This window comes from Pipistrellus hanaki, assembly GCF_964339955.1.
Source record: "Pipistrellus hanaki genome assembly, chromosome: 16".
Classification (NCBI taxonomy): Eukaryota; Metazoa; Chordata; class Mammalia; order Chiroptera; family Vespertilionidae; genus Pipistrellus; species Pipistrellus hanaki.
In genome coordinates this window covers 46,580,922-46,608,626 of record NC_140518.1, presented here as the reverse complement: position 1 = coordinate 46,608,626, position 27,705 = coordinate 46,580,922, and the positions used below count along the sequence as shown (strand labels likewise).

Here is a 27,705-nt window from a genome sequence, read left to right as displayed (position 1 = left end):
GGTAAGGAACACACTTGGGCCTTTGATTTCAGGACCTGCGCTTTAACAGCTGCTCTGGTGGCATTAGGGAGTTGAGTCCTCTTAAGAGGAGGAACAACCTCCATGAGGCAGATTGGAAAGTCAGAGGTGGTAGGAGAGTCAGACCCTGCTGTGTTCCCAGATACCCTAGGGGTACCACACTGGGCCCCCCTACCTGGTCCAAGACCCAGAAAGATAGGAACTCCAGGTAGATGTGAGGAGATCCAGAGCAGAAAGGACCAAACCCCACAGCCTACCATGGAGTGAGAATAATACAAGAAAAATGTCTGTCTGGCATGGGAGCCTGAGACAGTCAACTGGTGAAGGTTGGAGATCACAAATGGGTGTAGCAGGATACACCATATCTGTGTGCTGAAAAGTAACCAAAATGACCTTATTGTTGCCCCTGTGTGGGACGGGGGTGGACGTGGCCAGGTTCCAATGTCCACACAGTCACCACTCTGGTCTTCCCCAGCCCGGACCCACAAGATTCTTCAGATCTTGGCTTGGTACTTAAAGGCCCAGGCTGCGGACCCAGAAAGGCCTGTGTTCAAATTCCACATCTGTATGCTGGCTAGCTGTGTGGCCTTTTGCAAGTGACCTGGCAGGGGGCTTAAGAGCAGTGCCCAGGGCCCCAGAATTCCCCATTACACAGATCCTGCTGTCCTGGCCTTAAGTCACTACACAACCTCCAGCTCCCTACAGGGATTGGTAGGATCCTCAGTTTATAATAGAAACTGAAGTGTAGACTCAAGGTCAGCAATACCCTCTGCTTAACATACATGACTTCACTTCATCCTCGCAACTACCATGTGAGGTGGGCACTAATGTTATTCCCATTTCACAGACCAGAAGACTGAGATTCAGAAAGAAAAGTCACTTGCCCAGGGTCATACAGCCTGCCAGGTCAAAATTCAAATCCAGCCCTAGCCAATTTAGCTCAATAGATAGAGTTGGCCTGAGGACCAAAGGGTCCCGGTTCGATTCCAGTCAAGGGCATAGACCGCAGTTGTAGGCTCCTCCCTGGCCCCAGCCGCACAGTAGGCAACAAATAGATGTGTTTCTCTCACATTGATGTTTCTCTGTCTTTCCCTCTCTCTAAAACAAAACAAAAACAATGGGAAAATATCCATGGTGAGGATTAAAAAATAACAAATAAACAAATTCAGAGTTCAGTGTTCGCCCTGACAAGCACACTGGCGGGAAGCAAAATGACCAGAGAGTTGAGGTTGAAGGCAGATGCAGAAGCATTTCATTCCAGTGGGAATCTGGTGAGGCACTAGGAGGAAGTGAACCGAGCCTTGAAACCGCTTGCGTACAGGCCAAGCGGTGACAGGGTGTCTGCAGACCCGGCAGCGTCAGGGGGAGGCTGGGCTCAGGGGTCACGGACAGGGGCCCTGAGCGCTGAGCCCAGTGGACGAACTGATCCGGGGAGGGAGAGCAGCAGCTGCCACCGAGGGCCCGCCCCGGCGCACGCCCAGTCGCCACGCCCCTGCGCACGCGGAGCCCGGCCAGACCACAGTGCTTCAAAACTTTTTAATCTCTCCAGTAGTAAAGTTTGCCTTCTCCGCGAGCCTTCCCGTCCTCAGAGTTTTCTTGTGTCGTCTCCGGAAGAGCCGCCCTCACACCCGCCTCCAGCGCCCAGGAAAAGCTGAGCCAATCCCGGAGCGTCCCGCGGCTGCGCACGCACCGAAGCCACGCGTACGTGACTCGGGGAACGTCCGCTGCGGGAGGCAGCGGTGGCAGTGAGGGAGAGAGGGGCAGTGAGGTGCCCCGCCAATGCGTCCAGATTCTGCGAACATCGTGGTTCGGGTCAGAGATGGAAGTCGGTGCTCTTAGCCGGGCAGTTCAGAAGTTTCCTTTAGCGTCTGAGGGCTTTTTCTTCTGGTAGGGTCCCCATTCAGGCACCTACTAAGACACCCATTCATTTTTGAGGGGTCCTCATAGCCCTCCCAGCCACTAATTGACGGATACAGTAGCCAAGGCGACTGCCTGATTGACAAGCAGGATTACCAACCAACTTCCGGAAGCTCCGCTCTGGGTCCGCCCGGCGCGTGGCCAGGGGGGCCCATGAAAGAAGTGAAAGAACCAAAAGGGACGGTAACCCGACAACCTAGGTTGTTGGCGATTTCCCGGTGACTGCGCGCTGGGGGCTGAGGCGTTTTTCGGACAGTGGAACGATGCGGTGACGCAGCACAGCGATAGCGTTGGCAGTGTGAGCACACCCCTGTGGAGGGAGCCCTTCGGTGTTCTTGGAGAGTGCTCCCTCGGCGTCCTAGCGTGGGGGAGGGGTGGCGGCCGGCCGGCGGTTCCCCGTCTGCGCTTGCGCCTGCACCTCTGCTGACCCGGCCCGCGAGCTCGCGCAAGCCCGCTGCGCGCGGAGCCGCGGTGGCCTGCGGCACTGCGCGTGCGCATTGGAGAGCTTGTTGAGGAGCGGCGCTGGCGGACGTCGGGCGAGCGGCGCGTGACGTCGTGAGGAGCGCTTTAAAGTGCGGGCTGGGCCGGGCGTCTGAGGGTCCAGCCGGGAGTCGAGCCGATTCTCCGCAGCCGCTCTCCGCGGCATGAGGCGCTGCTGGCGCCCCTGCCCCCCGGGACGTGGAGAAGGTGGAGGAGGAGGAAGCTTCGTAGCCAACCGCTGCATGACTCTCCGCCCCTGAGGTTCGTCCCAGCGCCTGGCCCTCAACTCTCGCAGCCGGGTCCTCGTATGGGGACCTGGCCCTGAGGAGCCCCTGCCCTCCGGGGTCCCCGGGCCGCGTCCCCCGAGAGCCATGCCCGGCCGCCCCGAAGGACCCTAGAGCAGCGTCGCGGGGCCATGGCGGCCGCCAGCGGTTACACGGACCTGCGTGAAAAGCTTAAGTCCATGACGTCCCGGGACAACTATAAGGCGGGCAGTCGGGAGGCAGCGGCGGCTGCTGCCGCCGCCGTGGCCGCCGCCGCTGCCGCCGCCGCCGCCGCCGAGCCTTACCCGCCGTCCGGGGCCAAACGCAAATACCAGGAAGACTCAGACCCCGAACGCAGCGACTACGAGGAGCAGCAGCTGCAGAAGGAGGAGGAGGCGCGCAAGGTGAAGAGCGGCATCCGCCAGATGCGCCTCTTCAGCCAGGACGAGTGCGCCAAGATCGAGGCCCGCATCGATGAGGTGGTGTCCCGCGCCGAGAAGGGCCTGTACAACGAGCACACAGTGGACCGGGCGCCGCTGCGCAACAAGTACTTCTTCGGCGAGGGCTACACGTATGGCGCCCAGCTGCAGAAGCGCGGGCCGGGCCAGGAGCGCCTCTACCCGCCGGGCGACGTGGACGAGATCCCTGAGTGGGTCCACCAACTGGTGATCCAGAAGCTGGTAGAGCACCGCGTCATCCCCGAGGGCTTCGTCAACAGCGCGGTCATCAACGACTACCAGCCGGGGGGCTGCATCGTGTCCCACGTGGACCCCATCCACATCTTCGAGCGCCCGATCGTGTCTGTGTCCTTCTTTAGCGACTCCGCGCTCTGCTTCGGCTGCAAGTTCCAGTTCAAGCCCATCCGAGTGTCGGAACCTGTGCTTTCCTTGCCTGTGCGCAGGGGGAGCGTGACTGTGCTCAGGTAACCCACCTGGGAGGAGGGCGGCCTGCTGCTGTAGCTGCCTACCCTGGCCCAGGGGCAGCAGCCAATAGGAGCCCGCACTTTACTCCAGTCTTTAATACTTGCAGGAAGAAAGTAGGGACGGGTCTGGGAACTATCTAGAATTCTGTGTCCGGAGGGTAGGTGTGACGTGATCACGGACTGGAGAATTAATCTATAGGCATCTTTCCAGAAGGCTAAGATACTAGCAATCTCTTTTCCTTTGTGATTTTAGCAAGTTTTTTATTCTGGGCCTCCGTTTTCAAGTGTATGTGTTTTTTAAAAAATGAGTTGAACTCAAAATCTTCCCAACTGTGCCATTCATGGTTTTCTTAACAGAGAAAGTAAACTGTTCATGAATTTCTTAACAGAAAATACAGGGGAAGGTCCCGGAGCATATTTAATTGATACACATTCTCCATTCCCAATAAAGGGAATGACTTCCTTGGAATTAATTGAACAGAGTTGTGGGTGGGTCGGGAATAGAGTGAGCCCACACTTAAAATTCAGTCCCTGTTGGCTGCAGTAGACCTGTTACCTGTTATCAGGAATTAATGAAACAAAATAAAGCGGGTTTCTACCAGGAATTTGGTCTTGTAGTTATGTCAGCAGCAGAACTTAGGTCCTTGGCCTATTTTAGGCCCCAGATTCTGCTGAGAATTAGTCAGTGCCCTGGCCCCCAGAGGAGATTGCCTGCTGGAATACCTTTGCTGTTTATAAGAAGCAGAACATGATCTGGAAGCTGCCTCCTTCAGCCTTGAAACAAGTAAACTAGCAATGTATTTCAGTAATCCCCAAACCTCCTAGGAGGTCTAGACTCCAGCTGTTCAGAGAGGCTGGGTTGACCACCAGATTCTAGTACAGCATCAGGACACACTGGTTTTGTTGTGAGCAGTTTAACCTCGGAAGTGCAGTCAGTGCTGTAGCCCACAGTCATGGGGAGAAGCAGGGTCGGTGGAGCCCTCTTAATATCATGAGTAGGTCATCTAATTTGAGTTGAACAGCTGAGGCTGATTCCATACCTGGGGTGGCAGCAGAGCCTTGTGATTCTGGAGGCCTCCTGGTGGGAAATTTGGGGAAGTTAGTGGCAGTAGAAGCAGTACTTTGGCTTCCTTATGTATCAGTTGCTCCTTTGTCAGTTGGGCTTCTGGCTTCTCAGACCTATACATGGCGCTTCCAGATTGGTGTCTTAGCAGAGCCCTTTAGGATGGGATTTCAGGGCACACCCTCCCAAGTGACATGCTGTGGAAGACAGCGTAGTGTCTAACTTCATTGAATGGTACTAGATCTGAGAGGACTTAATACAAGGGCCATTTGGTCTCTTAATGGGATATCAATTTTCCACAAGATCACAGGGGGTTGTCATCAGAAGGTCTAACAGTAGTTGGTTGTGTATTGAGGTCACAAGGAGCAGTTTGTGACAGAGAAGCTCCCCACCCCTATGCACATGCATACCTCTTCATTGAAGAACAGAAGTTTCAGGTTCTGAAAATGCAGGTCTGGGAACACTTTGTAAAGTATATGATTGTCTGACAGCTATGCTGTACACCTGAAACCAGATTCAAAATAATACTGAAAGTAAACTATAATTGAAAGATTAAAAAATTTTCTCAATGCTGGTCAGTTAGTGATTGGCAACGGGATTGCATCATCAGGAAAATTATCTTCATCGTTTCTTCAAAATAGTAAAGTCCTAAAGTCCTGGCTGTGGAGTTAGTGTAGGAGGCTCAGCCATGTCCTGGAAAGTGCTGCCCCAGGCTTTGAATCCAGCTCTCCTGTGGGATCTCGTGGGCGGTCTCTGAGCTTGCTGCCCCATTTGTAAAGTAGGGGTGATGCCAATTTCCAAAGTCTGATAGAATTAAGTGTGGTGACTTTGTGGGTGATACAGGGCCTGGCCCTTAAATGGGTGCTTGCTTTTGTGCACAGCCATTTAATGAGTCCCTGCTCTCTCTTTGGAGAAGCAGCTATGGATTTGATAAAACATGCCTCTTCCCTTCATAGAATTCACAGCCCAGTAGAGACTGCAGATGGGTACAACCCAAGGAGGTAACTGCAGGAGTGCACTGAAGGGGGAGGACATCTTAACCTCCTCTGGAGTGTTGGAGTTTGGGGGAGGAAAACTTGAAGGGTCACTAGGAGTTAGCTAAGCAAACTCTTTTAGGTAAGGGGGATGGGTAGGTGCTGACTTGAGGCAGATGAAGTTTATTATTAGCTCTCACCTTCACCTGGACCTGAAGTAGATTCTGGTGAGGCATGCCTTGGTAAATAGCGGTACTGTTGACATTTGGGGTGGGCTAATTCTTTGTTGTGCTGGGGCTGTCCTGTGTATTGTAGAATGTTCAGCAGCATCCCGGGCCTCTATCCACTAGATGCCACTATCACCTATGACAGTAAAAAATGTCTCCAGATGTTGCCAAATGTCCCTTGTGGGACAAAATCATCCTCACTGGAGACCATTGCTCTAGGGTTCTGAACACCCCCACTTATTTAAATCTTATAGCACCTGCCCACCTAGCACTCTCAGCTTACTTGGTGTGCAGGTGGGTGAACACCTGCCTGCTTGTGGTTCTCTTCAAATCCTGCTTGGTTCTTCCCAAGTTGGTAAAAAGGTGAAGCTTTCTTTCACTTCCTACCCTGTTTCCCCGAAAATAAGACAGTGTCTTATATTAATTTTTTCTCCCTAAGTTGCGCTATGTCTTATTTTTAGGGGGTGTCTTATCTTTCCATGCGCTAGGTCTTATTTTTGGAGGATGTATTATTTTCGGGGAAACACAGTAGTATGTATCCCAGCCCAGAGTTGAGGAGTTGTCAGGCTGCCATTAGAAGGGAACGGCTGATGAAGAGTGGTTCTCTGTAGATGGGGAAGGTTTGTAGTAATCCTCATCTAATTCAGACTTCAGTTACTGGTGGCAGTGTCTGTACCTGTCCAAGGCAACATGGTGGGAATACACTTTTATATTTAACAAGAGGCCTGTGGTGGGGCCCTCAGCTTGGCGTATGGGATCAGGCGGAAACCCACACTCTAACATTCCCCGAGGGGTCCTGGATTACCAGAGGGCAGTTCTTGGGTGACACACCCTGGAATCGGCCTCCCTCCTCTCTCGTTCCAGGGTGCGTCACCCGAGAACCTCAGCTGCCAAGTCACCACAGCTAGGCAGCTCCTGCATTGAGCATCTGCCCCCTGGTGGTCATTGTACATCATAGCTACTGGTCGGATAGCTCCTTAGGCTTTTAGAGAGAGAGAGATAATTGTCAGCATGGATATTAGTGGGTGGCACAAATTAACTCATCATTGTCCAACTGTGGACATAGAGCAAGGCCTCACAGACCCTTCTGGAATAACTTCAGACTTTGTTCCAAACCCAGTTAGCAATTGTTTTTCCCCTTACCTTCCCACGTTGGCCTTGAGTGGACTCTCTTAATGCTGTTCTCTAGGAAAATAATATATTTCACTTCCTCTCCATACCACATTCTTTTATTCCTTGTAGTGTGAATGGGCAGATTAAAACATATTTCAGTTGGATTAATTAGAATGATTACCTCAGCCTAATTGCTTACTTGCTGCTACTTTCAATCATTACTACATGGTCAATGGTTGTGGTGGCCTTGTGCCCAGAGACGCAGGCCTTAGCCATCTGTCTGGAAATGCCTGTATCACCCTGCCATGGTATAGGAAGAAGTGAGCTCAGCCTGTAACTTCGATAATGGATGGGGTGGAGTAGGCACCCCTGCCAGTTCTGGGCTAAGAGCTGATCTTGTTCAGCGGGTTGAAAGCAAAATTTAGGTTTCTGGCTTAAAATAGTTGGGAAAGTAGGGCATATAGGTCTGGGCCACATCTCTTGTGTGGAATCTTTGATTCCACGGGAGGGGAAGGGACCTCAGGATGAAGTCAGGGCGGTGCATTCTCAGGAGGCACTCTGGGCCAGGGGAGTTGGCTGATATTGGCTCTGCCAGGCCTGACAAGAAGGCAGAGGGCAGCGAAGGAAAGGAAGCTAGTAGGTACAATAAGTTGTGGTCTTTTTTTTTTTTTTTTTTTAATATATTTTATTAATTTTTTACAGAGAGGAAGAGAGAACCATATAGAGTTAGAAACATCGATGAGAGAGAATCATCAATCAGCTGCCTCTTGCACACTCCCTACTGGGGATGTGCCCGCAACCAAGGTACATGCCCTTGACCAGAATCAAACCTGGGACCTTTCAGTTCACAGGCTGATGCTCTATCCACTGAGCCAAACCAGTTTCGGCCAAGCTGTGGTCTTAATCAAGCTGTGGAGTTAATTTGTGCCAGAGCTTAATCTCAGAGCAAGCAGAAAATAAGTAGGCCATAAAAATTGCAGGGTTGGATGGGCATTTTCAGCTGGGCAGTTGTGTACAGTTGTTGCTAAGGTATTGCTGAGGCTAGTGAAGACCGGATCTTGTCACCAGGAAACGTAGACAGGCTTTTCTTCCTAGCCCTTATTACCTACTCTCCTATCCAAAATAAAAAAGCAAAAACCAGTGTAGCACACTGAAACCAGGAGTTTGATTATAGTTCCAGTGTCACCACCTTAGCTATTTGACCTTGAGCAAGTTACTTAACCTGTCTGGGCCTTAGTTTTTCCTCTGCCAGACAGGGCTGTTAATGCCTTAGGGCTGTTGTCGAAGATTGACTCTCTTTCACACGATAGAATGTTTGAAGTTTGGTAAAGTGCCTATGGAGATGAGTTGCCTTCTCTGCTCAGCTACTCCATCTGTACCTTGGTGTATACAGAACTGGAACTCAGAGAAGATTGACCTTCTTTGTAGGAAGCTTTCCTACAAATTAGGAAGTGTGTCTTCTTGGAGGTTTGCCCAGGTGGCTGACCTGTTACCCCCTCAAAACCTAAGCTTCTCAGCCATGCAAAGATCATTGGATGATGCCCAAAGCAGGTATCAACAGCCAGAGGGAGGCTGTCACAAGGCCGATATCTTGGCCAGTCCCTCCGTCTCTGGTTTTATCCTGCACCAGGCTGGGCACAGAGTAGAAGGAGAATCGTAGCCATTTTGGAAATGTGCCTTAACGACTCAGTCTCTAAGACTGTCCCCTAGAGGAGAAGTGTACAGTCCCTTTTCATTGAGTTTTTCAGATTTCTCATTTATTCTGCACTTGATCCTATGAGGAGTGACTTGCTGTTTTGCAGACACAGAAGTAGGCTTCAAAGCAGTAAAAACAGTTGAGCTCAACACACTTGTCATTGTGTCCACTGTATACAGAGATGAGTAAGAACTTTGCAAAGCTTTGTCTTGTAGGGAAGATATTTTTCATACGGCTACATGTAGTAGTAGAGAAGTGTGGGTGGGCAGTGAGGGGGACCCAACCCTGGTGAGTTGAGGGGTCACTCTAAGGCACAAAGCTAGTGGGTGACAGATCCAGGCTGAGTCTTTTTTTTTTTTTTTTTGAATATATTTTATTGATTTTTTACAGAGAGGAAGGGAGAGAGATAGAGAGCTAGAAACGTCGATGAGAGAGAAACATCGACCAGCTGCCTCTTGCACAACCCCTACTGGGGACGTGCCCGCAACCAATGCACATGCCCTTGCCTGGAATTGAACCTGGAACCTTTCAGTCCGCAGACCGACGCTCTACTGCTGAGCCAAACCGGTTTCGGCGTCTCTGAGTCTTGATGCTTGTAGCATACTGCTCACTGCTGCTTGCGGGGGCTTATCCCAGGCAGGCTGGCCAGCATGAGGTATTTCTTCTTTTCTCTCCTCTATGAGAACAAAAGAGCAGGCGGCACTGGAACTTTTCTTTATGCCAAGGGTAAAGCTGGACCCAGGCATATTAAGTTTCCAGTTGGCAGACCAGGCCTTGCAAACAGGTTCTCTTATGGCAGGTAGGTTCCCTAGTAGTAAATAACCCTCTTGGTCTCTGCTGGACACTTTCTGCTGAAGGTTGGCCAGAAGAATGTCCCTTGGTCAGGACTTTGAGCCTCCCGCTCCCAGCGAAGCCTGATACTCTGAGGAGGGCTTAGTACATACACTGTCACAACTGCCAGGAAGTTCCAGAGACCAGTGCTAATGAGCTTTTCAGGAGGGGTCATTTCTGTAGGCTCCTGCAGTCCTTCCTCCTCACTAGTTCTGAGACCTGGGCCCTGTGCTTTGTTTTACATTCTAGAGCCGTTTGGGCATGGGGACAGTCAGGACTTGGCAAACATCTGGATTTTCTCCATGACTATGTTAAGGGAGTGGCTCCTTGTTGGAGATGGGAAGTCAAGGCCCTTGGTGTAGTGCCTGCAGGAAAGGCAAACAGATTGATAACACTTGTTAACACTAGGGAAGGTTGCCTGTAGCCAGTACTGCAGATTTAGGTCATAGAATGTGCCTTGAGAACCTTTGGGGAATTGGCTTTAGCTCTCTGAAGAAGGTCTGTGTTTACATGGGATTGTCTTGCAGCCCAGATCTGCACTTCCCCAGTGTGGAGTGGTAAGAACGTAGGAGGGGACCTAAAGGTCCTAGCCCTGGAAATAGGGCCCAGAAGGCCTCTGCTGCTGGCAGATCCCTGCATGGGGAGCCTGGATCAGTCTTCTTGGTAAGGAACCTACCTCAGGTTCTGGCTTGCCCCAGGGTGGTCCAGGACCCTCTGGTTTGTGTCAAATGTTTAATCAGTGGGAGTGGGGCCGCGCTCTCAATGAGGGCATGTGATGGGGCTTGAGAAGCCGAGTTTGCTTCCAGAGTATCAATAGGAAAGATATTAGCGGTGAAAAGGACAATCATCTACATTTATTGGTTGATGAGCAGTTTAAAAAATCATGTGTCTTGATGAAAACAGGTATTTGAGTGTCACAGCTGTCTTCAAGATTTTGGATTCCCCCAAATGGAGGTTTTTTTTAAAGCTTTTATTTTTCAAGTAGACAGATTCTCTTTGCGAACATTGCAGTCAGTGCTGTCAGCGTTTAACTTGGATTCCTCTGCAGCCAAAGGGTGAGGGACAGGGAGAAGAGGAGGAGATACTTTTGTCACCAAGGTCTGGCCTGAGTCACTCCAACTGTCTCAAAGTGACAAGGTATATCTTTTCGGTAGCCCTTTAAAGAAAGGCTCCTCGCTTGTACAGGGGGATTCCTGCTTTCGCTTCTGCCTTAAGGCTCTCCTTTGCCTCATCTCAGGTTTTCCTTGCATGGTTTTAGGACAGAAGTGTTAATTACCTCTCAAATAATGAGGCACACAGCTGCAATAAGACCTGGGCCATATTTTTTCTCCTTTGGTTGTCTGATTACTCTCCATGCTCACATGCTCTGTGTTTATTTTCAGTGGATATGCTGCTGATGAAATCACTCACTGCATACGGCCTCAGGACATCAAGGAGCGAAGAGCAGTCATCATCCTCAGGAAGTAAGTGCCCTGGTCTGGCACCTGCAGGCTTGCCTGTCTAAAGATCTAGGTTTGGGTTGCCTTAGAACTGGTCTCCTTTTATCTGGCATGGCAGCAGAAAACCTGAGAGAAGGAAAAGGCTGTAAGGTCTGGGGTTTTTCCTGTGTTTTATTTTGATTTATTGACTAGAGGCCCGGTGCACAAAATTCCTGCAAGAATAGGCCTTCCTTTTCCTCCCTCCTGTCCCCCCTCCCCAGCTGCCGGCACTGCTTTCCTCTGGCACCTGGGACCCAGGCTTCCTAGAAGCCCCAGCTTCTGCTTCATCTTCGTCTGAAGAGTGGTCCTGTCTAATTAGCTTATTACACTTTTACATTATAGGTTTTTAGAGAGAGAGAGAAACATTGACTTGTTTTTCCATTTATTTATACATTCATTGGTTGGTTCTTATATGTGCCCTGCCTTGCAATTAACCTTGGCTTATCAGGACGATGCTCCAACCAAGCTACCTGGCCAGGGCAGGTCTGTTTGTTTTTTTTTAATTGAATTCTGTGAGGATAATGTTGTATCTCTTCTTCATCAGAAAATTAAATTCTGTAGCTGTTTAACTAGGGAGCTTAGTTAGGACTGAGCAAAAGCCCATTCTCTCAGTGTTTATTGGAACAGTTTTAAGACAAGATTTGGGAAACACATTTCCATAACCTCCCCTTTTCCCCGCTTCCTTGGTTCTGATTTGTCATGTGTTTCTGTTGATTATTTTTAGACTGTGCCTTAGCAGCTTGCTTTTAAAATGCCTGTGTTTTCACTTTGGGAGGGAGCAGAGAGTGAGGAAAGGAAATGAAGGTGGGAGGTTAGGCTGCAGTGTTCAGCAGGTGCATAGCTTAGGCCTGGCTGTTCCTCTTCTCTGGCCAGGGAGTCAGGGATGTACTGGCCAACACTGCCAAAACTAGCCTGACCTGCAGTTCTTTCTGCTCATGGGATGAATGGGCTGACCCAAGTCCTGAGAGGCAAGGTAATTGCCCAGGATCAGTTAAGACATCAGAGCAGAGCAGGACTAGTGCTTAGTCCCAAGCTGGAGCAGGATGTCCTTAAAGCTTGCCATCTTTTTTGTTGTCAATCCTCCCCTGACAATATTTTTTTCCGTTGATTTTTAGAGAGAGTAGAAAGAAGTCAGGGGAGGGAGAGAAACATCAATGTGAGAGAGAGACATCAATTGGTTACCTCCCACATGAGCCCCAACCAGAGTCAGGGACTAGACCTATAACCTAGGTACAGGCCCTTGACTGGGAACCGAACCCATGACTCTTCGGTACGTGGGCCAATGCTCTAATCACCTAGAATTCAGGGCCAGGGCTTTAAAAAAATTTTTTTAATAAACTATTTTTTAGAACAGTTTTAGATTTACAGAAAATTGTAGAAATAGTTCCAAGAGGTCCCATGTACCAAGCACCCCCATGCCCCCCTATTGTTAACATATTATGTCAATGTGGTATTTGTATTACTATGGAAAAATTATATAGATCTAGGATTTTTAACTCAAGTCCATATTTTATTCAGATTTCCTTAGTTTTTTCCTAATGTACTTTTTTGTTCTAGGATTTCACATTACATTTAGTTGTTATATCACCTTAGATTTCTTGTCTGTGACTGTTTCTCAGATTTGCCTTACTTATGATAACATTGATGGTCAGGTGTTTTATATAATGTCTTTCAATTGGGATTTGTCCAATGTTTGTCATGTTTTTCTCATGGCTAGACAGGTTACAGGTTTTGGAGAGGAAGACCACAGAAAAATAAAGCACCACTCTCCTCTGTGTTGTGTCTAGGGCACAGGATCTTGATATTGAGCTTGATATGGTGGTGGTAATCAGATTTCTGCATGCTAAAGTTATACTATTTTTCTCTGTCCATACTGTCTCCTCAGGAGGGAAGGCACTGTGTGTAGCGTACACTTAGTGGGGAGTTAGCTCCGCCTCTGTAAGGGGGAGTGGCTCCACAAGGTATTTGGAATTCTGAATAGGAATTGTTTCTTCTCCCCTACTTTTATGTCTTTATTCAATCATGTACTTATTGTTATGGATTCATGGGTATTTTATGCTCAGCTTGTTCCAGGTTTTGCCTTTAAGTCCTTATTTCTGACTTGCCATTTTTTTTTAACTTCAGTCAATAACTTTGGTATCTTGGCCCTTTGGGCCTGGAACTTCAGAATAATCTGGTGAAGTCTCTTTGGTGTGGTTCTGCCACTTCATCAAGTCAAAACTGAGTCTTTTATCATATGTAGAATGGAGATGATTTAGAACTATGGTGAGCTGGAACTGGTTTGGCTCAGTGGATAGAGCGTCAGCCTGCAGACTGGAAGGTCCCAGGTTCGATTCCGGTCAAGGGCATGTACCTTGGTTGCGAGCACATCCCTGGTTGGGGGTGTGCAAGAGGCAGCTGATAGATGCTTCTCTCTCATTGATGTTTCTAACTCTATCCCTCTCCCTTCCTCTCTGTAAAAAATCAATAAAATATATATATTTAAAATAAAAAAAACTATAGTGAAGGCAGAGTACGAGACATATTCGGGAGCTCCAGACATGGGTCAGCTTGGCAGCTGGCAGCCTCTCTGCTCTAGCCAAAGAATGTTCCCAGAATTCATCAGAAGAAGGGTTTTTATTTGCCTTTTTACTTTCTTATCCTGTGGTTCCCAGCACAGGCCAAAACCCAGAATCTGGAAGTGACGGAATCCAAGTATTAGGTCCTTTCTAGCCTCTCTCCAGTCATTTCTTCTCAGTCTGTACTTGACAACTTCACGTGCAGTCAGGGACAAGTGGTCTGCCCAAAACAAACTACAGAGGAACTCCTAGGGTGATACAGAAACAGAGCAGCAACTTTACAAGTGTTTCCTCCAAGCTTCTCACAATAGGTTATCTCGGAAATCTTCACTGGAGGTGTATCAGCTGATTCCAGAGTATCAGCTGATTCCTTTTTTTTGTAAATTTATTTTTCCGGTTTTTAAAAAATATTTTTATTGATTTCAGAGAGGAAGGGAGAGGGAAAGAAACATCAATGATGAGAGAGAATCATTGATTGGCTTCCTCTTGCACAGCCCACGTAGGGGATAGAGCCCACAACCTGGGCATGTTCCCTGACGGGGAATCAAACCCTGATTCATAGGTCGATATCCAACAACTGAGCCACACAGGCTAGGCTGTTTCCTTCTTGGTGGTGGCTCCCATACCTGGCTGGCTAAGTTAGATGCTTCTTGGTAGAGCTAGGTGCCTATACTCTTACTAGTTCCTCCAAGAAGCTCTTTAGCCAACTGGGCCCCTGACAGTGGTCTGACCTTAGATAATGGCTATTTATAGGTGACTTGAGTGGTCCCAAGAGCCAGCCTCGTACTAGGGTGGAGGGCAGACACACAGAGCTTTTGGTGTGAGAGGGCTGAAGAGTGGGAAAGTGCTCCCCAGCTTCCCTAGGCAGCTGAGGCACAGGCATCTCTGTTGATAGAATAAAATCCAGAATCCTTGTTAGTCTCTGCCTATCCATCCAGGCAGCCTAATCTCTTCTACTCCTCATTTCCGTTACAGTGCCTGCATTTCCTAGTATGGACCTTGGATTTCTGTCCTGGGCTCTTGCAACAGTGTGATCTCTGTTGGGAATGCTTTTCCATCTAACACGCTCAGCTTCTACCTTCCCAGTGACCCACATTCACACACTGCACATTGGTTAACCTAACCATCCTTCAAGGTTCAGATATTGGTTGTTTTGACATTCAGGGAGCATTATATACACACCTGTAATCCTCTTATTATACCCCCTTCCTGCTTAAATTGTCACAGCCAGTACACTTAGCATTGTGAATTTCCACATCTGCTTTCTGTAGGGACAGGGAGAGCCTTATCCATCTGGGGTTCAGCATGAGGCCTGGCTCAGAGGAAAACAGTTCAGGCTGAGGAGCAGCAGCTCCAGAGTAGCTGTAGGGACTTGTCTTGGAAAAGGACAGCTGGTGACAAGATGAAAAGGGGAGCATCCAGGCCCAGGCACTTCCCAGACATCAGAGGTATGGCCGTAGTGAGGCACCTGGTTAATTTGATGTCTTCTGTGAAGTCATGTTTAAATGAGTAGAATTTGGGCATTGAGCTGGCCCTACTCATAGGCAGAGGGGTATAGCCAGTCTGTCTTCCCTTAAGTTCAGAAAAAGATTACACAGATTGCTGAGCAAAGGCCTGAGCCTCTGTCACCGGCTCAGGTCAGTCAGCTGGGATGGTCTTTCTTAGTGCTTTATGGGGAGGAAATAGAGGGGTGTCTGCCAAGTGCTTTCTGGCTCAACAAAATGCAGCTCCTTTGAATATGGGTGATGCTGAGTCATCATGCACATGGTGCCATCATTTCTCACAGGAAGGACTGGGATGTTGGGGTGACCTGAGAGCTTCTATAGGAATGGAATCTTTGGGCTGTAGCTTGGCTTTATAATACTACTATGTTTGGGGGTACCACCAGTAAATGGCTGAGTGAAGCCTAGAACCTGGCTCTCCTGGTGCTGGGTCTTGTGGTCCCTTTGTGGATGGCACAGTGGCACACCCCACACATGCCCTGCTCCTGCCCTAGTGTGTCACTGGGGTATATGCTATGATTTTAAGAAACAAACTCACATACAGAAGGGCTTTCTTGCTTCTGCTATGCAAGTAGAGAGCTAATAGATGAGTGTTTTAAGTGACAAGGGGCCTGCTCTACAGAGAGTGGATTGCAGGCTGGTCAGCTCCTCAGCATCCCCAGTTTCCCTGAATGTCTCTGTGTCCCAGTCCATTCAGGGCAAGCTGCCTAACATGCATTTTCGTCAGTCATTGGTATCCCAGGCGGGAAGCTGGACTTAACCTTCTTGAAGGCCTAGTTAAAGTTTTAAATTACTGCTTAGAGAATGAAGGGACTCCTCAATTCTGGGGTATAGCAATTCAGCAGGGCAGGTGGTAGTGGTGTCCCATTTCTTTCCATGATTCTCTGGTGTGCAATCTTCTGAAGGACCTTGCGAGCTGCTCCATGCCACGCATTCACCTACTAGGTGCTAGGCACGGGTAGAGCACTGCCTGCACATTAATTCTCAGAGTAGAGTGTGAACTCCGGAAAAGGGCTCAGGTAGGAAGTGAACTGCCTCAGGTGATCTAGCAAGTTTGGAATGATCTCTTACCAGGAATTCCTGACTTGGAAACATTAAGCATCTATCATGCACAAAGCACTCAAGGCAACTTGGTGCTTGATACGTGATAGGTAGGCATTTTGCATGCCAGTGCAGCACAAGTTGAATGAGCACCATTTTAGAAGCACAGAGTGTGTTCCCTGAGGCCTGGGGGGAGCAGGTATTTATATCCAGCACCAGCCAGGTGGCTTGGTTTGTGGGAACAGGTTCGATTCCTAGTTAGGGCACATATCTAGATTGCAGGTTCAATCCCAGGGCATGTACAGGAGACAACCTATCGATGTTTCTCTCCCTGCCCCTTTCTCTAGTTCTAAAAAAATTCAATAAAAACATATCCCCAGGTGATGTTTAAAAAAAACATTATATCTAGCTTGGTAGGTTTGGGGAGGGTGTTTAAGAAAGGCTCAGCATACTCACACCTTTCTTCCCTCTCGGATGTATCTCCTGAACCTGTCCCCAATGCCCTTTTCTCTGACTTCCCATGAACTAGAGCAGCCCCTCATGTGCACTTCTTTCCTGTAACATCTTTAGAGGCCAGTGTAGCCCTGCCCAGGCTCTCCTGTTGCTTCTGTCCTAAGCCCTTCCTCATTTCACTGTTCCAAGCTTTAATAAACATATTCTCAAAATTTAAAGAAAAAAAAGGGGGGGGGGGGGCCTTGGTGATCTGGCTCCTGTGCTAGACACTGCTTGTTAGGCAGAAGTAATAAGTTCAAAGACAGGAAGTTTAGAGGACCTCTGTAGTTGAGGGGTGATATCGGGGAAGGAGGCCTTGGATCAACACTTGATCATCAGGAGAGAGCTCTGGGCTCTCATGGACTTCAGTTGGTGGCCAGCGCATCCAATCCATTAGTCTTCAGGAATCCCCGGAGGTTTGTATACAAGACTTTATTCTTCATAGGATAGCTCACTACATAAGGTGGCTTAGGGCAGTGTGAATACACTTCCTGGTCAAATGGTGCTCATCTCGGAGTAGGCTGAAGCTGGAAGAAGCAGCTGGTGTATCATTTGCCAAGTGTTAACCAAGGCTGGTATGAGCTAGGCTCTGTGCCAGTACCAAGAACGTGGTCTCATTCCCTTTCCTTTGGGGAAGGACAGGCATTTAGCACTTCACCAGGGACTGGCCTAGGAAGGCTTTCAAGAGACTTCTACATGAAGGTGGTCAGAGGATGAGTGGGCTTCACACAAGCACAGAAGAGGCTTAGGGGTAAAGACAGAAGAGATGCTCTTTACAGAGGCTTGAAATCTGGGGACTCTGAGGAAGTCCATTCTGGAACACAGAGTAAAGATGGGGTTGGAGCAATTGATACAATCTAAGAGTCAGAAAAGACTTAGTGCTGTGCAGAGAAATCTGGAGGGTGCTGGGAGCTGCTGAAGCATGTGAGCAGAGGGGTAAGGATGTATTTGCATGGCAGAAATTGTCTGGAGGAGGTTTATGTGGTCATTTAGATCAAGGGGTCTCAGGATCAGGGGAGACGCTCCCTGAAAGCTCTAGTGTGAGGCTGTGTGTGTGGGTGAGCTGAAGTGAGATTGGAAGGCACACTCAGCTTTGCCCCTGAGGGATGGGGATGAGTAGAGAGCTTTTGGCCACGTCTGAGACATCATCCCCATTGAGACCCCTGCCATAGCTTCTATCTTCACGATTCTTGTCTCCTGTGTCTTCTCTGGTCGAATGAGTGTGTGCACATGTATACACCCTACCCATTGGGCAGCCTGACCAGCCTGTTGTGTTCACAACTGGCCCAGGAATAAAGAGGTGATGAGATCACCAGGGGATGTGACTGACTTGGGTTCCTGGCCTGGCTCTGAGCCTTATGTTCTCACCTATAAATTGGAGCAGTTGTGGTGCTGGGCATGGTTAAACTTAAGAATGCTGTGTGTGCTTCTCCTAGCCCCTTCCTTAGCATGCCTCCCCTCTGCTCTTGCTGGGTCAGCGTAGGGACTGAGAAGGCTGTGCCCAGTCAGCGTACAGCACGAGCAGAGGTACATGGAGCGGTTAGGAAAGGGACACCAGGAGGCGCAGTGTGCAGTGGCCTAGGAGAGGGAAAGCAAGCTTGGTGTCTGACCTAGTTCCTGGAGGATGACAGACTTGACCAGGCCTGAACTGGGGGATCCCCGAGCACTTCTCATAACTAGGTGGAATGATTGGGAAAGATACCTTTTGGGGCTGGGTATTTTCCAGGCTGTGTTTGAGGAGAGACCTATTGGAAGCCCAGGACTGTGTGCTTGGAGTGAGTGCCCTTGCTTTGGGTAGTAACTCCCACGTGCCTTTTAGGCTTTTCTGGCTAGAGCAGACTTCTGTAACTGTCCCAGAACTGCCTCGTGGGGGAGCAGGCAGGAGTTGGAAAGTACATGATGTTTAGGGAGGTTGGAGGGAAGGTGGGCATGCCTAGAGAGGGTGGGCACTGTGGTAGGAGAGACAGTGATGCAGATCTGGGTTTTGTGGGGTTTCATACACAGAGGTGCTGGAGCTAAGGCCTAGGGGCCCAAGTCCGTGGTTGGCAAACTGCAGCTCTTTGGCCCCTTGAGTGTGGCTCTTCCACAAAATACCACGGCCTGGGCGAATCTATTTTGAAGAAATGGTGTTAGAAGAAGTTTGTTTAAAAAATTTGGCTCTCAAAAGACATTTCAATCGTTGTATTGTTGATGTTTGGCTCTGTTGACTAATGAGTTTGCCGACCACTGACCTAGGTCACTCAGTAGACAAGGGGGTACTCAGATATGCTCCAGCACATTGCTTCCTGCCTCCCATGGGGGCAGCCAGGCTTACTAGCACAGAAGGGTGCTTGGTGAGGGTGAGCCGGACGTTGGGGGAGTGGTTGGGAGCGGAGCCTGAAGCTCAGACTGGTGGTGGTGGTCTGTCTGCACTGCCCTGTTCTGCTGCAGCTATTCGAACCCACCTGGGCTTCGGAAGCCATCGTAGGGTTGTAGCTGTGTGATTTAGGCAAGTGGCTTGATCTCCAGTTCTCATTGCTTCCCACCTTTGCAGTGAGTATTATCTAGCAGCTTCTCTGGAGGATCCCCTGAGTGATAAAAGAAGAGAGTCAGTTCCCCATTCCCTCAGTCACGTGGCAATGTGTTACATTAATGCTGTCATCCTCCCTTTGTTCTGCTTCCCGTGTGCCAAGGCCCGTCCCTCGCCTCATGTGCCTGTGGTGCCTTGATGTGACCAGGGGATGTTGACTCAGTTCTATAATGCAGGTCTTCCTCCTGTTGCTCCTGAGGGGCCCAGACCTTACTGGTAGAACTGGTCTTCCTTACTCCAAATCTGTGGCTGTGCACACTGAACCTTGAAGGGCCTGCCTGCTCCCTGGTCTTTGAAGAGGGGTTTGGTCTGAAGTTAAGCTGCTGGTGGACTCTGGGCTTGGGATCTGGCTCAGGCCTGGCTTCCTGCAGCTTTGTGGCTTTTGGATGTGGAGGGAGGACAGGAGCTTCTCCAGCTTTTCTGAGATGTACTTGTAACAGCCCCAGGCGATGGGTCAGGAGTCCTTCGGAGCCCCAACACTTATATTGTCCCCAAAGTATATGATTCTGGACTTCTGGTAGAGCCACTTCTGATCATCCCTCCTCTGAGGGCTGCCCCATGATAACTACAGAACAGTCAATGCGGAGAATAGTACCCTTTCCTCGTTTAGGCAGCTAGAGACAGCAGGGCCCGTCCAGGTCCCTGTCCTGTCTCTCCAGAATCAGCTGGTCGTAACTTTCTTCCCAGCTTCTCCAGCAGTCCTAGAACCCTAGTGAGGGGCCACCACTACTGGGCCCGGGCAGCCCGGGCAGCCCAGGCAGGCCGCTCACCTAGTTAGCAGCTTAAGGGCGGGGCCAAACCAGGACATGGCCTGTGCCAGCATGGCAGGATGTGCTGTGTTTTCTGGCCCCTGAGGTGTGTAGTTTGGGCTCTCCTCTTGGTGGCTTTGCTGCTCTCTTGCCATGTGTCACTAACCCAAGGAAACAACCCCAGGGTACTATGCCCTGCCTACCAGGGCTTTCTGAATCAGGGGCTTTTCTGCCCTGAGCGTGTGGTCCCTGCCACCTGTGGCATCTTGTGTAGGACTTAGTTTAGTGGTGCCAGATGTTCCTCCATGAGGCTTCAGACTCTTGGAGTCCTTGCAGTCAAACTTAATGGCTAATGTCTTGTTTGGTCTTATCTCTGCTGCCTGGACCTCTCAGCATAAGGATATGAAGTCTGGCCTGATAGAGGGCTTTGGGGCTCAGGTGATTCTAATTCCCACCTTCATATATGGGTGTTGCCCAGCACTACCTCTTCTTGGTGCTTCTCTGAAGAATCTTAGGGCATATACTGGTTTGGCTCAGTGGTAGAGCGTCCGTCTGCGGACTGAAAGGTCCCGAGTTCGATTCCGGTCAAGGGCATGTACGTTGGCTGCGGGCACATCCCGGTATGTGCAGGAGGCGGCTGGTCCATGTTTCTCTCTCATCGACGTTTCTGGCTCTCTATCTCCCTTCCACTCTGTAAAAAATCAATAAAATATATTTTTTAAAAATAATAAATAAATAGAAATAAAAAAATAAGAGGCCTTAGAGCCAGTCACATTTCCTTCTTTGCTCAGATGGGAAAACTGAGGCCCAGAAAGGGATGGTGATCAGGGCTGGATTTTCTCTTGCTATTAGGTCCTCCTTCCCTGAGCCTGGAGTGCCCAGAGGGGAGGCTGAGGCTGGAAGAGCTGTGTGAGCCAAAGCAAAGGGCAGGGACCAGTTAGGTGGCCTTCCTGCCCACTCTCTTGAGCCTGAGAGCGTCAGCACGTGTGTTCCCAGCTAAAAGGTGCCCCCTGCTCGTCTTAGGAGAAGACCCCTGCCCGGGTTCAGAGCCCCGTGACTCTTGCCTGGCTGGCTTGGAGTCTTACCTAAGCTTAACCCTTTCTCCAAGACTTCCAGGACACGTGACTTCCTACGTTTCTGACCCAGTTTCCCTCTCTATTTACAGCATGCCAGCCGTAGGGGTAGGGGGAACTGCAAAGACTGGGTGCAGTTGTTACCAAGAATGCCAGGCAGGCTAGGGCAAGGCAGCCTCTGATCCCAGCCCTCCTTCCCCTCAGTAATTTTGTGAGGATGTCCTTTGAGTCTTGCCCTGATCACAGCACCTTTTTCCTCAGAACCAAATTACTGCTTTGTGTCAAGCAGCCTATGGGAAATTGCCTTCGGGGCCTTCTGCCAGCTATGCACCAATTACTCCCCACCCCAGGCCTCTCTCCTCCTCCTTGCTGTACCAGCCTGACGTGCCAGCCTCCTCTGTACCGTGCAAGGAGCCTTGGGCTTCTTTGAGGTTTCCCTAGCCTGGCTTCAGATCATTGCCCTGATACCTCCCTGCCCAGCTTCTCCAACCCCCCTTCCTTGACTCTACTTGCATCCTCTTTCTTTACTAGGCAGGCATTGTATTCCTTGAAATCCACACCCAGTGCTAGGTGAGAACTTTGCCTTCTAAAGCCCTTGGCCTGGTCAGTATCCTGGAATAAACAGAAGCTGCCAGGTGGCTGTGGTGGGGTGAGAGCCAAGTACATGAATGTGGAGTTGGGCCTGGGCTCTCCTGGCTCTGCCGCAGTCCCTGAGTGAGAGTGGGGGAAACTCTTCCTCTGTTCCCCTCCAGCCCTTCCCTAGGCCTGGCCAGGAGGACTTTCCTGCCTTGGTATTTTAGGCAAGGATGAAGTTGTCTGCTGGAGTATGTTGGTGCCCACCAGAGGGCTCTCAGTCCTCTGGCAGGTGGAAATGTCTAGAGAACCTCTGGGCCCGAAGCTGCCTCATCCAGCTCAGAGAGTGCCCTGGGATCTTTCCTGGGGGCAGCTGATTTCTGTCATGGAAGTCTTCCTACAGAAGTATTCTTAAAAAAATTTTTTTTTGATTTCTTATAGAGAGGAAGGGAGAGGGATAGAGAATCAGAAACATCAATGAGAGAGAAGCATCGATCAGCTGCCTCTTACACACCCCCTACTGGGGATGTGCCTGCAACCAAGTACATGGCCTTGACCGGAATCAAACCTGGGACCCTTCAGTCCCCAGGCCGATGCTCTATCCAATGAGCCAAACCGGCTAGGGCCATACAAAAGTATTCTTGTTCCCTGATCCTAAGCCTGAACTTAAAAAGTGCCTTTGAAAGTCAGCCAGACCAAACCTTAGTTCAGTGGTCGGCAAACCGCTGCTCGCCAGCCACATGCGGCTCTTTGGCCCCTTGAATACCACGTGCGGGCACACATGTACAGTGCAATTGAAACTTCTGGCCCATTTGCAGAAGTCGGCTTTCGGCCTGGGAGAGTCTATTTTGAAGAAGTGGTGTTAGAACACTCAAGGGGCCAAAGAGCCGCATGTGGCTGGAGAGCCTAGGTTTGTCAGCCACTGCCTTAGTTGCACTACAAGAGACTGAGGCACAGAGCCGAGCTTCCGGCCTCCCCACTTGGGAGAAAGAATTGGTCTGCTGGGATCCACACCCCCACCAGAGGCCCCCTGGTGACCCCATGCCTGTTTCTTTTGCAGGACTAGATTAGACGCGCCCCGGTTGGAGACCAAGTCCCTGAGCAGCTCTGTGTTACCGCCCAGCTATGCTTCAGATCGCCTGTCAGGGAACAACAGGGACCCTGCTCTGAAACCCAAGCGGTCTCACCGCAAGGCAGACCCCGACGCTGCTCACAGGTACTTGGCTTAGGACCCTTAATAAGGCTAGCAAAGCAGCCCATGGCCTCGCTTCAGGGTGAGATGAATAGAGAAGCGCCTGGGATAAGTGGCTAGGAGCTTGGCATTGCCCACATTTCTCAAGCTTTATGTCTAGCTCCCCTGGGCTGGTGGCATTGGTGCCATTCACACTTAAGCCCGATTGCCTGTATCCTCATAAAGAAGAGGTTAGGCCAAGACTCTGACAAGTGGGAATGCTTCATGGCCTGCCCGTGATTGCCCTTTTCCAGTCCACCCAGACAAGCGCTCTTGTGGCTTATACTTAATGTTAGGAGGAAAGCTTGGGCCTCAGAAGCTAGCGGGCCAGGGCCCCATTTCAGAGGGACTGGGGACGGTTCGTGAGGAAGTACTGTGTAAGCTAAGACCAGACAGATGAGGAAGACCTGTGGGCAGGGCATTGTAGGCAGGAGATACTCATGGGCTGAACCACTGGGGCAGGAAGAACTTGGTGGTTTCAGGGGCTAGTGGGGGGGGTAGTGGGCAGAGAGAAAGGAGGAGTAGATGGGGGGTTGAGAAGTGAAGAGAGATGGCAGGACTATGCAGGGTGTTGGGCTATAATAGGGAAGGCCTTTTTCTATTCGGCAGCCTTGGCAGTGTCCTCGGGCACCTGACTCAGAGCTGTGCAGACCACACAGGGTACTTAGGAAGTGTCTCAGCGAATAGGGGACACTTCGTGGGCAGGAACAACAGTGCCATTGCTTCTGCCAGTACAGCCCTCTGGGAGAGTGGGGGTGAGTCATCCTGCCAATGAGGGTCAGAGCTAGGTGCAGAGGTGGGAGGTCCTGCTACCATGCCAGCCTCTTTGTAACCGTTTCCACCCTGACCCTTACAGGCCTAGGATCCTGGAGATGGACAAGGAAGAGAACCGACGCTCAGTGCTGCTGCCCACACACCGGCGGAGGGGGAGCTTCAGCTCTGAGAACTACTGGCGCAAGTCCTATGAGTCGGAGGACTGCTCAGAGGCCGCGGGCAGCCCCACCCGAAAGGTGAAGATGCGGAGGCACTGAGGCCCGCTGCAGCCTCTCGGGAACTCTGGTTAATCCTCATGTAGCCACCCGTTTTTGTTGCGTTTTGAGGGGTTTTGTTTCTGTGTGTTTTTGTTGTTGTTTGTTTAGACCCTTTTATTTTTCCTTGGTTTGTTGCCTATTGAGGCTAAAGAACAGAATTTGGTCTTGGTTTTCCTCTTGGATGAAAAGGCTGACAGCTCACTCTGGAGTGGCTAGTAGAGGAACATGGGGCAACCATCATCAAGTGGGGCTGTGTCAGGCTGGTTTTATTTAAAAGTAACAAAATGTTTTGGTTAAGAAAATCCTTGTTTTGCTCTATATGTAAATTTTCTCAGTATTGTGAATGAAGTTGTTCCTCCTCGCCCCCCTCCTCCCCCCCATGTCTAAGCTGGGCTGAGGTCTCCTGGGCCTTGCTGTCCTTCTACCTGTCACCTGCTCTCCAGGCTCTGGAAAGTCACACAACACCCTCTTCCTCTGGCTGCAGAAACATTCAGGATGACTGAGCAGGGGCTTCAATAGTGCCAGCCCTGCACCCCAGAGCTATTGGCAAGTCCAGGGCTTCCTCCATGCCCACTGGCCTGCTTTGCCTACAGGTTCCTGGCTGCAGCGGTCCTGACCTCTTGCCAAGAGCACGCCTCTGCTGGGTTGCTCCTTCCAGGCATATGCGTGTGATTGTACGGAACAGTTAGACTGGCCATGTTGGGACAGTTTTAGAAATTGCTTCTAAATGGGGTATGGAAAACTATTATGTGTAGCAGGATTTTTGTTTAGTTTTTTTTTTTTTTTTTTTTTTCCTTTGGTCTTGTTCTTTTCCTTTCCCTTTCCTTTCTTTTACATTGGCCAGTTTGGGCCTTCTCCCCATGTCACCCCCATAGAAAGGTGCCTGCCTGCAGCACACATCCAAGGCCAGAGCCCCGGTCTGCAGATCGGGTTAGTGTCTCTTCCACCTCGGGGTATGGGAGCCGGGGAAGGGGCTTTTAAAAAATAGTAATAAAAGGGAAAAAAAATAGTCTTTGGCAGTTCCCACTCCTCCGATTCTCGAGGGCTGTGAGGTTTTGCTGGTCTAGATTTATTAGAAATGTCTCCTTGCTAGGCCTGAGCAGATTCCCCACGTTGCCACCACCCTGGGGAAGACCTTGTTTTATAGAGTCCTAGGCCTGGGACTGCAGAGATCTGGGGCAGCCACCATTAGGAAGCCCTTCTCAGGGCCAGAACTCCTTTGCCAGCATGGATCCTCAAGTTGGAACTGCATAACGAAGGCAGTTGCATTTTTTTTACAGCTCCTCTCCCCCTCAATGATTTGTAGTTGCGTGTGCAGCACTTTGCCCTGATATGTGTGCTCTACAATAAAAACCAAATCTAATATATTTTGAAACAGGTGTCTGATGCTATCATAAAAGAGGGCTTGCCTTTGGTGCTTCCTTCATCCCTTTATTTTCTCTCTAAACTCTGAATGGGGGTTGGTAGTGAGCAGAGTTTATTGTCCACTAGGGCTCCAGAGGAGACGACCAATCACTGACACAGGGCCGGGGGCTGAAGGTGGACTGGACTTCTGATTTTTCTCCCACTCCCAGGAGCCAAGATCTACCCTGCCGAGTTCTGGAAGCTCCTCTTCCTAGGGGTGACCAAGAGGATATGTGTTAGTGAAGGAAGGACAGCATGAGCAAAAGCAGCGGGGAGAGCCTGGTCTTTGTAGAAGACACACAAGTGGTTTTGCTCTTTAAACAAATTATTGAGTTCTTATATTCTGGGCAATCCCACACTGTGGCCCCAATAGTGAGCAAAACTATCCTGGTCCTTGCTTTCAAAATTCATACCAGTAGAGTTGTGGTATATGGACACAAGCAGACATTTTGGGATGGAGTGGGATTGGGGCCCAGAGGGTTTTAGTACCTCCAGATACTAGACCTGGCTCCCAGGTTCTGGTTAGGGGCTTTGGCCTAGAATCTCCTTCATTTGCTTCCAGTGCCCACAGCCAGTCTGCTTGGCCAAATTCTTGCTGTGGAAACTCGGTAAGCCACTTCCCATTTAACAGAGGGAAGTCCAGATGGAACAGTTGTTCAGCCAGGGGTCATTCCTGCAAATTGGTAACAGATCTGGCCAGTTTGGCCTACAGGGGTCAGCCACTGGCTGCAGACTGGGCCCTGGATGCCTGGAGAGGGGACATTGGAGCTGGAGGGAGAGTGACTTGCCAGGATGATGTAAATATACATGTAGAGGTGCGCACCACCCTCTATGCCTGGGCCCCTGATGAGGAACATGGAGCGCTGGGAACTGAGAGGGCTCTCTTCTGTAGCTGTGACAAAGCCAGACCCTGGTTCTTCCCAGTCCCTGGGTGAAAGAGGCCCTTTGCCCTGCAGTATTGAGGGACAGAACATAGAGAAAGAGGATCCCGCCTTAGCAGATCCTGCTGTGTCTTTGGCATTACTACTCTCTGTGCCTGTACAGAGGCTACTTGGCACCCCATCTCTTGGACTGTGATAATCCCTTGAGCAGTCCCCAAGCCTGCAGAGGCCTAAGGGAATGTGAGATCCCATGCCTGACTCCTTGAATCTGACTGTTCCCAGCCATTTCCTGGGGCACAGCTGTTTGGGCCAGCTGCTGTGTCCATCAGTCTGCCCCAGCCCAGTCTTGTACACAGTAGGTACTCTTAACAACATCTGGCACCAGTACTGCCCACCTGGGGAGCCCATCTCATTCCTCCAGCCCTGTTGTGTGGTGGGAGAAACTGAGGTCCAAAGTCATGTTCATTTATTCAAAAAATATTTGAGTGTCCTATTGTGTACCAAGCTCTGTGCTGGGTGTTGAGGATACAAGACAGACCTGGTATATGTCATATACACACATGTTATTATAAATTGTACTGATATAAAAGATGTATAGCACATAAAGTACAAATAAAATATACAATATTCTTTATCATAAATTCTCTGTAGCCAGTTTCTCACAGAATGATTTTGTTGATTTTCCCCCCTGAATTCTTACATTTATAGCCTACCTGTGGTACTAATTCAACCACAATATGGCAAATGGAGTTCCATCCCATCTACTTGTATTAGTTTTCTGTGGCTGCAGTAACAAATTACCAAAAACAACAGAAATTTATTTTCTCACGGTTCTGGTGACCAGACACCCAAAATTGCTATTACTGGGGTGTTGTCAGGACCATGCTTCTTTTGGAGCCTCTAGTCCTTACCTCTAATAGCTTCTAATGGGTATTGAAATTCCTGGACTTCTCTTCTGTGTTTATCAAATCTCCCTTTGCCTCCATCTTCTTAGGACACTTGTATGATTGGATTTAGGGCCCAGCTGGATAACCAAAAATAATCTCCCATGTAAAGATCTTCAATCACATCTGCACGGTTAAAAAATGTAAAATATAAAAACATGTACAAGTTCCAGGGATTATTAGGACCTGATAATTTTATTGATTTCAGAGAGTAAGGGAGGGGGGAGAGAGAGAGAGAGAGAGAGAGGGAGAGAGAGAAACGTCAATGATGAGAATCATTGATTGGCTGCCTCCTGCATGCCCCCCACTGGAGATGGAGCCCGCTACCCAGGCATGTGCCCTTGGCCAGAGTCAACCCGGGGGCCCTTCAGTCCCCAGGCTGATGCTCTGTCTACTGAGCCAAGCCGGCTAGGGCAGGACCTGATATTTTGGGGGGCCACTGTTAAGCCTACTACACTGCTCTTGTACCAGATTAAAAAGAGAATCTGGTACAAGAGCAGTGTAGACATGCTATTACTGGTTTTGGAGAGAGGGAGAAAGAAACATCGATGTGAGAGTGAAATATTGATTTGTTGCCTCCCTTACATGCCCCAACTGGGATCAAACCCACAACCTGGGTATGTGCCTTGACTAGTAATCAAACTCTCAACATTTCAGTATATGGAACGACACTGC

General features: G+C 49.7%; 2 protein-coding genes across 2 annotated transcripts in view; one reads left to right on the top strand and one right to left on the bottom strand.

The window, feature by feature from the left end:
* Positions 1 to 27,705, bottom strand: part of SHMT1 (serine hydroxymethyltransferase 1) — a 1,020,383-nt gene that overhangs the window by 868,968 nt on the left and 123,710 nt on the right. The window lies entirely within an intron of this gene.
* Positions 1,707 to 26,727, top strand: ALKBH5 (alkB homolog 5, RNA demethylase). The gene is made up of 4 exons (XM_084861564.1): positions 1,707 to 3,600; positions 10,887 to 10,967; positions 22,600 to 22,755; positions 23,627 to 26,727. The coding sequence occupies exons 1-4, from the start codon at positions 2,831 to 2,833 to the stop codon at positions 23,799 to 23,801; spliced, it is 1,182 nt and encodes a 393-aa protein (XP_084717690.1). The 5' UTR covers positions 1,707 to 2,830; the 3' UTR covers positions 23,802 to 26,727.

Excerpts from the sequence above, each read along its gene's own strand:
- ALKBH5 (XM_084861564.1), top strand. The coding sequence starts at position 2,831 with ATGGCGGCCGCCAGCGGTTACACGGACCTGCGTGAAAAGCTTAAGTCC. Across the intron at positions 3,601-10,886 it reads GGGAGCGTGACTGTGCTCAG|TGGATATGCTGCTGATGAAA; the intron begins GTAACCCACCTG and ends GTTTATTTTCAG. Across the intron at positions 22,756-23,626 it reads GACCCCGACGCTGCTCACAG|GCCTAGGATCCTGGAGATGG; the intron begins GTACTTGGCTTA and ends TGACCCTTACAG.